We start from the raw sequence: 12,603 nt of genomic DNA, 5'->3' as shown, positions 1-12,603 counted from the left end.
ATCCTTTTCCAAAGAAAAACTATATAAAGACTTAGTTTGGACATTTTTATAGCAATTCAAAATAAAACAGTTGACCTTTAGTATGGTAATGGCTATAATATAACTATACAGATTGATAGACAGACTTAGTAACTACAACAAAACATTGTAGATGAAGTCTTATAGGGCTGTAAGTATGATTTATTTTATCACCTTGCACTTTCACATTTTGACTGAACAATGTGTTCAAATTTTTGACCAGTTGAACAATTTGGATTAATAAAACAAATTGCAATTTGGTCAAAACTTTGAATTAGTTGCAATTGGTGGATAGCAACACTAACAGTCAAGTCACTGTATCATAAAATACAACTTACATTTCAATATTATGAATGAACACGAATGCGGCCACTTTCATTTAAGACCGAAACCATCTAAAATTTAACTAAATTGCCTAAATTGTGAAGATTTCAGTAATTTAGCATGACTTAATGATGCTAGTACCCGATATATGTGCATTGTATTGTCAAAAACAGCCCATACTTATGTAGCAAAAACATTCTACTTTCCAGTAAATAGCTAAAAGATTACATTTTCACATTTTTGTAAAACTGCTATATTTTGGAGCCAAAAAGGGGTCTTACTGAACCTACTCCTTTGTTAGTAATGTTTTCATGATATTATCTTAAAAGTGAAATAAGCAAAAATATTTCTTCATGAAATTATATAATGCTCAGAACTTGTAAATGCATAATCTATATGATTTCTATTTGAGTGGTGACATATTCTAGCATTGGCTGATCCAAGGAGGAGGGGGGGGGGGGGGGGGCGGTTCTGGGGGTTGGAACCCCCCTTTGTTTTGGCCGATCTATGCATTTGAATGGCGATATATAGTTGGAATACCCCCCCCCCTCCCCTCTTTTTTTTAAATGGCTGGATCAGCCACTGTCTAGTGAATGACTGACAGTTTTATTATATTGATTTTCCTTTGCCTCCCTGATGTCAATTGATTTAGCAGCATTTTCTTAACAAACAAGATATACTGTTAGTACACCCTTCACAAATTCATTGTGTGATGTGGCCTACCAATGCTTTGTAGAATTGGTTAGACAGGTAGAGATATTTTTTTTAGCAAACTTAAGTTACATGTTTTCAATGTAAGAGCTAGAAAAATCTTTGAAAAAATCAATTTGAAACAATTTTTTTCATAAAATATTTTGAGTAGACAGCTTTTTTATATTCATAGGAGGGTAGGTAACTACTTTTCCTCCCTCATGATACCCCTCAATAAGTATTTTAAAAATAAAAAGTTGATGTGAAAAACAAGACAAAATTTAAATAGATTTTTAATGTAGAAGATTAGAACGTCACGGTACCCAAATTGCACCTATTTAACAAAAATAGCCGCTGAAATCTTACAAGATTTCCTAGAGCCTAAACAATTTGTATTCTTATGATTTAATACTATGGACGTCTTTCAAAATAGGTAAATATGTTTAGATACACCCACAACGTCCTGAGCATTTATCTACAGATGAAGTGTTTACTGAAAAAGTAAAATGTACCATAGATTGCCATGTGAGGTCATCAAAAGTCATCTTTTTAAAATTATTAAATACAATATGTTACATGCCTTCATTTCTTAAAAAATGAAGAGTAAACATGGATTAATACCAAATTGTTCAAAATATTTGAAGAAAGTAAACAAAAGCTCTGTTATTCGACTTTTGATGCTGCAAATTCAAGCATTGAAGCTATTTGGGTACTCCTCATTACAGAATCATTGATGGTTTGGAGGTCAGTTTAGACCAGTTTTTCTATGATTTGATATGGATTCAAAATTAAATGGGTGAAACCATATAGTAAATAATGATACATCTACAAAATAAACACATAATGGAAAGTTTTGTCTGGAGCATAAATAAATGTAGGTTAAAATACAGTCAAAATAGGTGCAATTTGGGTACCCTCACATTATTGGTTGAATAACGTGATACTTACATTCATCATTATTTTCTTGTATTTTTTCATGAATTCTGACCCTAGCATCAGGAAATTCACAGGCAATACCAAACCGTAAAATTGTAGGATTTTCTTCTACTAATTTAGTTAGCTGCATTTCTACTTTATTTCCTAGGACTTCAGGTTTCTGAAAAGACAATACATTTATGTAATTACTGATCAATCAATACGTGTATTAAGTAATAATTCTTAGATCATACCATGCTCTATGATCATTTTAACATAGGTCATGTAGGTATTAGGTAGGCATATTATAGGATTAAACATATTTTTTCTAGAGGTTATTGATGTGTAAACCAGGGCGTTGAACTCACAAACTGAATAAAAGTCCGAAGGACTTTTATGTCAAGTTTGTGAGTTAGAGACCCGGTTTACACATCAATAACCTCTAGAAAAAATGTGTTTAATCCTTATAATCCTTCAGCCAAACACACCCGATTATTAACTTACATTATTATTTTTATGGCTACTATATGTACCATCAGAAGCACAATGGCATGTCGTAACTACCGGTTAGGAGTATGCCGCCATCTTGACTTTCTAAAAAACTTAAATGTTCGATAAATGCAACAGAATATTGAATGAACTAGCACCTAGCTCAAAAACTTCATTTTAATTAGATACTATCCGAATTTGAAGCGTTCAAGTAACGAAATAATCTTCCGTCTGAAAGTTTTCAATCCTATGACGTCTTGTTTTGCCATGATGTAAATTCGCCAAATCATTCGTGAAATTTCCCAGAATTTTATTTGAATTTTATTTTTATACATTTTCGAAGCTTAAGTGCATTTTTTATTTTATTTATTTTTGATGTTATATATGCATTAGAATAGATAGAACTGTTAAGCAATTGTTTTATAATCTCTACTTGCTGAAAATCCCGGTCTCCCTGCAAGAATATGTATCGCGCATGAATAGATTACGAAAGTAGTTTTGGAAACATGGTTTATTGAAATGTAAACCAAAGTGAAAAATTCTAATTGACCAATCCAATTCAAGTACTTATAGATATGTAAATGATATAAGAATTATATACATGTATTTGTCAATATTTGTAAATCAAATTTGAGCAAGGTGGCAAATGTTGACAAATATAATGCCTACATATTTGATAGCATAGAGCATGGCATGATAGAATTAGTTGGATTCCTAATAGGAAAATTTAGAACTTATATCCTCTGATGCGGACCTGTAATAAAATGTTCGAAAGACAGCCATTTTGGTTTGATGAAGCCAAAATGATATATGGAAAATTAAAAGAGATGTATCTTACAAATTATTGAACATTGTAACTTAAGCTGGTACCTAACACTACAGGGAGATAACTCTGTAAAGTCAGCTCAACGATTTAATTATGTTGTGTTGTAAAAGGAATATTAAGCTTCTCAATGATCAAAATTGGTTGGTTCAAAGTTTTTGAAATTTTTGTATTTTTGTTAAAGGGTCAAAGTAAATACTTTGACAAAATTTTATGAAAATTAAACGAGCCAAATTAATTTTAGTGAAAGTGTTAGGTACCATTTTAATATGTATTGTTGATAAACACTTGTCTGACATCAAGAAGGTGTTAGAAATTTCATAAAAGTGTTCAGACATTACAAATAATCACTAGCAAGCTACTGACCAAATGAATGGTAATTTTGTTCAGTACTCACAGTAATACCTGAGAAATTTGTGATGAAAACATGTGTTGGATAAACAGTCAGACAGACACGGTGAATGCAATATAGCTGTTCCAGACCATATGAGTATTTGGACCGTACGCGAAAGGTCCAGCTGACCATACATGTTGCAGGATCATATGGGTTAAATTCAAACAAACATTTATCAAAATCTTTATTTTAAGGATGTCTGCTTGTCATTTTTGGGAATTTTTGTCAGATTTTCGGAATCCTCTGATTTTATCCATTTGAATGCCTTAAATAAATTTCCCCATGAACCCCCATTTTTCTTTTTATAAATCTTTTACATGTATTATGAATTATAAGTCATTTGTACAAGTCTTATAAAATTTTATTTATTTTTTAATTAAGAATTGAATGCTTCTTTTTGTAAATTTATTGGGGTGTAAAAGCGTTGACCGAAGTAAATTTTGTATGAAGCGCGGAAGCGCTTCATTCTAAAAATGTATGCACGGTCAACGCTTTTACAACCCTATAAAGTTACAAAAAGAAGCATTCAATACTTATAATTACATTTTTTAGCTAGGATTATAAAAACACGATTTTCATGAAGTTTTCATGTTTTGATAATGCATGTCTCTTTGCGTATGCATTTTTTTGGTAAAGTTCATAAATGTTCTAATAAAATTGTCCTCCCACATTATCATGATTATGTTTACTTATGATAACTTCAATTTCAAATGAGCATACTGGGCTAAAATTCATGAACTACTGACATGCTAAATACAGGAGATTAATAGATTAAATAGGCCTGATTTTTCTAAATACATGTATAGTTAAAATATTAAGTTTTTATTTCAATTACTGTTGAACTTTTTATACTATAACTTATGTTGATCTGTTATATACATTTGTATCTAATAAAATTGACCAAATTCTTAATATTAGTCAGACCCATACGGTCGGACTGTATGCATATTTTGAAAAAGTACGCATACGGTCCAAACCGTGCGCATATGGTCCAAATACTCATACAATCTGGACCATAGCAACACACTTATTACTTTACTGATCAACTTACCTGATTAGTAATTCTGAATTCTATAACTGTCATATTTTTATTGATTGACTTCATTATTTCCAGTATAGCTTCACCAGATATAAAATTAGATTCTATATTTAGATTCTTTAATGTTTTGTTGTCTTCTAAGGCTTTGGCTAAGGTCTGAAAAAGAAAGAAAACAAAAAGGATTATTGCATGTATTTTAGAACTCTCATCTTAAAACTGCATAGATCTTAATGTAAAACATTGCTTGTCATGTTATCTGTTGTGGTTCACTGTAAGGGCTATTCCATTAAAATGTATGTGGGAGGGTAGGAAGTGAAGTTTAAAATTAAATGTGGGTCATGTGTCTTTTTCAATATATGTGTATTACCATTATGCATAATTTTCTAATGATGGTTCTTGTTTGTATGGATATTTTGACAGTTCCTTCCTACCTACCACATACATTTTAATAGAATATCATGCCTACCAATTTCATGAATTACTTACAAAAAATAATGGCTATGCACATTCCAAAATAGAAAGTTTTTCTCTTTAAATATGGTTTAACATTTGAATTTTTGGATTAGACATTCTAATATTATCCTACGTTCAAAACATGACAATATTCTTCTTTTGCATTATTTAGGAGAAGAAAAAAAAATCTATGTTGTGATGTTATACTATTGTTTCAGAAAAGGGAGAAGGTTTGGTACCATTAAAACGTTTAATCCCGCTGCAAATGTTTGCACCTGTCCTGTTAATGTAGTTCACACATGTTTCTTTTTTTCATATAGATTAGACCGTTAGTTTTCCTGTTCTAATGGTTTAACATTACTAATATGTGTGGCCCTTTTAGCTTGCTGTTTGGTTTGAGCCACGGCTTTTTGTTGAAGGCTGTACCTTGACCTATAATTGTTTACTTTTATAAATTGTTATTTGGATTGAGAGTTGTCTCATTGGCACTCATACCACATCTTCCTATATCTATAAAAAATCCTATTATGTAAATGGATCCCTTTACATCATAGGGATTTCTAACAATAATGTATCATGTGACATAATTTAATTACCTTTGCGACTTTATCTGTAGCTGCAGTACTAGCCATTTCTAATGTCTCTAGCTGTGTGTTTGTTTTCAGAGCCTCACAAAATTCACATAATCTTTCTAGGGATATATTCTGAAATATTGTAAACATTGTTAACTCACAATTACTGAACATTACTGAAATTTAGTAAAAAAAAATATTGCGACTTCCATTTTGCCTCCTCTAAACAACAACAAAAATACATTCATGTAGATGTTAAATTAATCTTTGTTTTTCCTGCTCACTTTTATTTTTGCACCTAAAATTATTATTCTGATAAATTTCTTTAAGAAAAACAGACACACATAATGTCTAACATTTATCATGAGAACCAACATATTGCAATTTGAAAAGAATTGGAAAAAGCCTTTATAAGTTATCACAGTAAATCAACATATATTTCCATTTTCCAATTAACCAAGGTCATAATTCCCCAAACAGTCATAGTGAAAATTGTCTATCATTAAAACTAAGGTTGACATTATGAAGTCATAATAAATTGTCTCCCTTACCTTAATATTATTAAGATTAAGGTGTTTCAGACTAGAATCGTTATCTTTCAGTTTCTGTAAAGACTGGACGACATCTGTTTTGTTTTCTGGTTCATTTGGCATCAGTTTTAGTTCCTGGGCTTTGGCTACTCCTGTAAACAAAGACACTTGTAAGTTATATAAGGGTGCAGAAAAAAATCTAAGCTAACATACACTGTAAACCAACTTATTTTCGCGGATATTTTATTTCACGTTTTACGATTTCTAGTCCACTTCGCGGCTATTTAATTTCGTGATTTTCTTATCTACTTGATGTAGTTTGATAAGTAAAGATCCAAGTTATACATATTCGCGACGATTTATATTCGCATTTTTTTTCTACTCGCAAATGTTGCGAAAATAAATTGGTCACAAAAATTAAGTTGGTTTACAGTATGCAAAATTAAAGAACTTTTTTATTATGTAAAATGAAAGTACTTTTTTTAATGCAAAATGAAAGTGAAATTATTATTGCCAATGAGACAACTATCCACAAAAGACAATAGGACACAGCAATACATTTAACATGTTTAAAGACAAATATGATAAAACGAACATTAAAAGGGGAAGCTACTGTGGATTCATTATTATTCGTTGGATACCAATTTTCGTGGCTCTCGTGTGTACAGGTGAACCACGAAATTAAATGTTCAACGAATAACAAATTTTCTATAGGCTTATATGCAGACTTCGGCAAAACCACGAAATTAAATATCCATGATCATGCAAGTTTTTCGTAATCCACGAAAATTGGTACCAACGAAAATAAATGAATCCACAGTATCTCATGAGCAAACAACTCATGACTATTTTCAGATATGTGTTCACTGTTATTCCGTTTTAATAATGAGAAAATTATGTCTATAAAAAGGATAAAAAAAAATCCTATTTTCATAAGACATTTCATCCAAAGTGCCATAATCAGTTCCTAAATTGTCCTTCACCTTCATCTTAGCAACATTGAAATGAAAGAGAATAACTTTTCCCTAAAGGATTTTTTTTTAAGAAAATATATTAAAAGCAAACATTTCAGCCTTAGGAAACTCTCCATATGTCTGTTACAAAATATGTAAATTAATTTTTGACAATAACATTGAATATATGGAATGTATAGGGGACTTTTATAGAACCTTTTCTGTTTTTTCTGAAAATATGACTGTTTTGGTAGTTGACTTATCTTCCATTAATCATCATACAGCTTGATCACTAAAAATTTACTACAATCATAAAGCTTTCAATAATTTGACTACAACTTACCTTTAAATCCACCAAATTGTCCTGAGATTTCTTCTGTTTCTAATGAAGCATAATACTGTTGTTGTGTTAACATACTGTGAAAACCCAGGACAGCTAAAAACAGCAATATTAAATATGTTAAAAAACTGTGAAAATAAATTACAGCTATAAACAGCAATATAATATCCAGGAAACTAAAAACTGTCAGTGTTCTCCCCAGGCCGAAATGACGCTGCGGCACCGCAGCGCCTTCATAATATTTTCGTAATCCCACGCAGCGTCTTCATTGGCCGCTGTCCCTTCATACTTGATCCCGCAGCGCGTTAATTTTCACATTTTCATTATAAATGTTGGTTAAAATTGTCAAGTTGCTGATCACCGCTGAGAGGTTGGTCAGAGTTACGCAATAACTCATTACTGATAATTAGTTTTACCTGAGCCACGCTTATCTCAGCCTTATCGGACTATGTTATCATGTAATAGCGTAAATGATCATCAAGAAGATATATATTTTGAGAAGAAAATTTAAAAAAACTAAAAACTTCAATGCAGAAATTGAAGAAATAGATTGCAAATACATTGTATTACGCATCGTGTGTGTAATTACTTTACCATTTATATAACGAATTTTTTCATTGGTCTAAAAGAAAAATCTATTTAAATACGACCAATCAACGTGTGCAATACACTTGATAAATTTGAATACCAGTACACATTGCTTAAGATATTTACGATGAAAATTATGAATGAGAGTATTTGTAGTTGAAAAAATAAAATAAAATTTGATCAAAGATAGCGAGAAGAGATTTATTTTATTTGAAAGTGAAAAATGTTGTTTGCAAGGTAAATTGGATTCAAACTGTCATATTTTTAGAGATAAAATTATCATTGAACATCGATCGCGAGTCCGTTCGTCAGGAAATATGTGGATACGGATTATCGCTGCAGCTTCTGTATAATGTCACTAGTAAATAATTTCAATGATCTTAAATATAACGGAGTTTTGTTGATATCTTCCTGCCAAAGATAAGTTTTAACAAGAATGTACACGGACATGACGGAAACGTAAATATTAAAATGTCAAACTACAGAAACTGGTCAGGTGTTCATTAAAATATTTTTATTTTAAAAGTTGTATGTACCAAATATCTTAACCATATTTGATTTTATTAATTCTGAATGAACATGTTCTCTGCAAATAACAAAGGAGTGAATTCCTAGCAAAAGGCAGATGATGGAAGTAGAAATTTTTTTTCATACCAATGACTTCTAATGAAAAGGGGAATACACCTCCCTGTACACTCAGACAGCTGTCAGTATACTATAATCTGATGTTAATGATTCTTCTTATCCCAACTGAGCTAAAGTTTGGCAGGTAATAACAGCAAGAACCATGTTTCTGGTTTCAGTGACAAGTGGCTGACTGAGTTTTCATGGCATAGAAATATAAAGGGGGTATAAGCAAAAGTTATTGTGAGAGGGGGTTTTCAACACTGAAGAGTATAAAGACAAAATTGAGGAACAGTCTGTCCAATAAAATAACACCAACACTATCTTTAAACAATATCCTTAGAAGGAGCAGAGAGTACAGAGATGAATATTTATATTTTGACTTCTTCAATTTATTTCATACAACTATTCTATATAATATTGTTTTAATTTTATTGTCATGTATTGTAATTTCAATGAAAAAAATCAACACAATTATTTTTTACACTTTAATTTAAACTGTAATTGTACTGCTCCTCGGGGCGTCTTGATTGACAAATAAAAATTGTTGTTGTTGTTGTTGTTGTTGTAAATCATTAATACTCTGCATTATTAAACACTCAACAAAAAGCATTATAATTCATATTCCATGTCATGATTTATGATTGATTGATTCAGATCACAAAATTTCACTATAAAAAGAGTGACGCGCCCTTGAATTTTGCGCCTGAAAAAAATCCTGGGGAGAACACTGAAACAGCAATATCATATATGTTTAAAAACTATGAAAATCCAGGACAGCTAAAAACAGCAATATCAATTATGTTCAAAAACTATGAAAATCCAGGACAGCTAAATACATAAATTTCAATTATGTTTAAAAACTATGAAAATCCAGGACAACTAAAAACAGCAATCATAAAATATGTTGAAATACACATTAAAATAGTCAGAAGCTTAGAAGTTTTTCCACTGAACGTGTTTTTATTACACAATCAGAACAGAGCATAGCATTAATACTTTCATCTGTAAATAACCCATAATTATGCTTATGATTTTGACACAGAGTGGTTTATTTTTTTAATTTGAATACAGTTTGTCAGGGTGTATTTTTCTGATTTTCTAAGAACAATTCTGATCCTTCTAAAGATGAAACTTATGCAGATAAAATTTATCAATTTCATCAGAATGTTAGCAAAAACATACTTTGTTCATGTTCCAGCTGAAGCAGGCCACCGGGATTTTCCTGTTGCATTGAGGACCAATTGGTGTCCTTCCGTTGTTATTTGCTCTTCGGTCAGGTTTGTCTCTTTGAAACCTTCCCCATTTCCATTCTCAATTTTATTATCATGAAATTTTCCCCTTTTCTGTTTACAAGTGTAAATAATAATCCAAGATTTTGAAGATAGTTTTCCAAAAGTTTTTACTTAATCCTTAATTTTCAAGGTGGTTCACCTCAGAGTTCTAGTGCAAAGCACAGTTAAAATACCATGTTCTCTTCCTGAATATAGATTTAATTTGCCACTGGACCGTAAGCAGCAATTAATCATCACCATTCAATGTGTTCAGTTATATTATATTTTTATTACATTTCTAAGGTCATAAATTAGGGTTTCTTTTCTTATAATCCAAAAAAATAAACACACAAGTTTTACCTGCCAAATCTACTAACTCCTCTTCTGAAGCTTCCTTTAGCAAGTCATCCCATTCTGTGTCTTCTTTGGCCTCATCGTCAGTCATTTTTTTCTTTGGTTCTGCCTTAGGTGTAAATGCCTTTCCTGTTAGAACAGTACATTTGATTATCAGGAATAAAAAGATCTATTTACATTTACAGACAAAATCTAATATTCCACTTGAAGCACAGATTTTTAATTTAATGTGGTACCTAACACCTGAACTAAAATTACTTTGGCTCGTTTAATTTTCTTAAAATTTTGACAAAGTATTTCCTTTGACACTTTAACAAAAATATAAAAAAAAAGAAAGATTTTGAACCAACCGTTTTGTCAGAAAACATACATATAGTAGTTTGACAAACACCAATTTTGATCATTGAGAAGCTTATTATTCCCTTTACAAAACAACGTAGTTAAAACATTAAGCTGATTTTACAGAGTTATCTCCCTGTAGTGTTAGGTACCACCTTAATAGATATTTTGAATGTTTATTTTCTGTGTTTGATGTAAATTCAATTCTGATAATCTTATACAATGTAAAAAATATAATGAGCAGCCGTTCAATTTGTTTCTAAAACAAGAATAAATATTTGCAAAAGTTTTTCATTTGTTTAAAGAAATAAAAGGAATACCATGCATATATTGTGATAGCAAATGGAAAGATTTTTGTTTAGACTTCATATGGCATCCAATATCTAGTAAAATTGATGTGTCAGGTTTGGGACTTCGTATCATTGTATACATATATGCCTTTCAATTAATTTCCACTGATAAAATAATATCAAAATTACTTCCAGAACCTTGCAATGGATTTCTTTTTGGTTAGATTGGGAATGTATTCATCATGTTCATTGTGAAATCATTCTATTTTCACATTCATAACGATGATGGGGCAGATAATCAGTAATCAAGCTTTGCTTTGAGTTTTAAAAGGAAAATAGGCAATAAAGGATCCTTGTGCATCAGACTGGATCTGTAAGGATCAGACCATACTATACCTTCTGGTACAACTATACCTTTGAACTCTGTCCCTGAATGATAGGAACAATGCTACTTAAAACTATGTAATTGTATAATAACAGAGTTTAATTCAAGAGTAAATTGACTATTTGGCACTGCATTTGTTCACAAACAAGTGAAATTGCGAGCTACTGCTCACTGATGATACCCCCGCCGCAAGTGGATAATATAAATCATTGAAATAGTGTAAAAATATGCAAGTGTTCGGTAAACAGGAAGTTGTTGAGTGATGAATCTGAAAGCGCATCGCACGGTATAGTTGACTTATATAAATCCTGAAACCAAATTTCAGAAATCCTTGTATTGTAGTTCCTGAGAAAAGTGTGACAAAAATTTTCAACTTGGCTATCATGTGTAAAATCATACAAGTGTTCGCTTAACAGGAAGTTGTCAAGTGATCAATCTGAAAACGCATCACACGGTATAGTTGACTTAGATAAACCCTGAAACCAAATTTCAGAAATCCTTGTATTGTAGTTCTTGAGAAAAATGCGACGAAAAAATAAATAGTGTAAAAATATGCAAGTGTTCGGTAAACAGGAAGTTGTTGAGTGATGAATCTGAAAACACATCACACAGTATAGCTGACTTATATAAATCCTGAAACCAAATTTCAGAAATCCTTGTATTTTAGTTCCTGAGAAAAGTGTGACAAAAATTTTCAACTTGGCTATCATGTGTAAAATCATACAAGTGTTCGGTAAACAGGAAGTTGTCAAGTGATCAATCTGAAAACGCATCACACAGTATAGCTGACTTAGATAAACCCTGAAACCAAATTTCAGAAATCCTTGTATTGTAGTTCCTGAGAAAAATGCGACGAAAAATATTCATGGGACGGACTGACTGACGGACAGACAGAGGTAAAACAGTATACCCCCCCTTTTTTAAAGCGGGGGTATAAAATGTGTTTATATTGGATTGTTGTGATTGAAACTTATATGAACACTGGACGTATAAGTACGTATAAACATTGATTCCTCTAATAATCAGATTTTTTTTTCCAGTAAGATATTAGACATGCTTAGACTTGAATTGCAAAGAGGATACCAAAATAAACAGTAATCTAAACAGTAACGTGAATGCAATCATTCCTTTGCAACATACAATGAAGTATTAAGCAGAATACCATGAGACTTTTAACATAGATTTTTATACTTAGTTCAGATGTTGAAC

The 12,603-nt window shown here is 31.3% G+C and overlaps 1 protein-coding gene across 3 annotated transcripts in view; it reads right to left on the bottom strand.

Annotated features, from left to right (window-relative positions):
• Nucleotides 1-12,603, bottom strand: part of LOC134718850 (tropomodulin-2-like) — a 33,239-nt gene that overhangs the window by 3,816 nt on the left and 16,820 nt on the right. For all 3 annotated transcript variants that reach the window (XM_063581661.1, XM_063581663.1, XM_063581662.1), the window contains 6 exons: nucleotides 10,387-10,509; nucleotides 7,544-7,636; nucleotides 6,269-6,399; nucleotides 5,742-5,849; nucleotides 4,705-4,848; nucleotides 1,981-2,128 (listed from right to left, as the gene is read on the bottom strand). In XM_063581661.1, the coding sequence (XP_063437731.1) occupies nucleotides 1,981-2,128; nucleotides 4,705-4,848; nucleotides 5,742-5,849; nucleotides 6,269-6,399; nucleotides 7,544-7,636; nucleotides 10,387-10,509 (747 nt within the window). The remainder of the gene's footprint in view (nucleotides 1-1,980; nucleotides 2,129-4,704; nucleotides 4,849-5,741; nucleotides 5,850-6,268; nucleotides 6,400-7,543; nucleotides 7,637-10,386; nucleotides 10,510-12,603) is intronic.

This window comes from Mytilus trossulus, chromosome 5 (assembly GCF_036588685.1).
Source record: "Mytilus trossulus isolate FHL-02 chromosome 5, PNRI_Mtr1.1.1.hap1, whole genome shotgun sequence".
Lineage (NCBI taxonomy): Eukaryota > Metazoa > Mollusca > Bivalvia > Mytilida > Mytilidae > Mytilus > Mytilus trossulus.
Note: the sequence above shows the minus strand (reverse complement) of the source record. Positions and strands in the feature narration are given on the sequence as shown.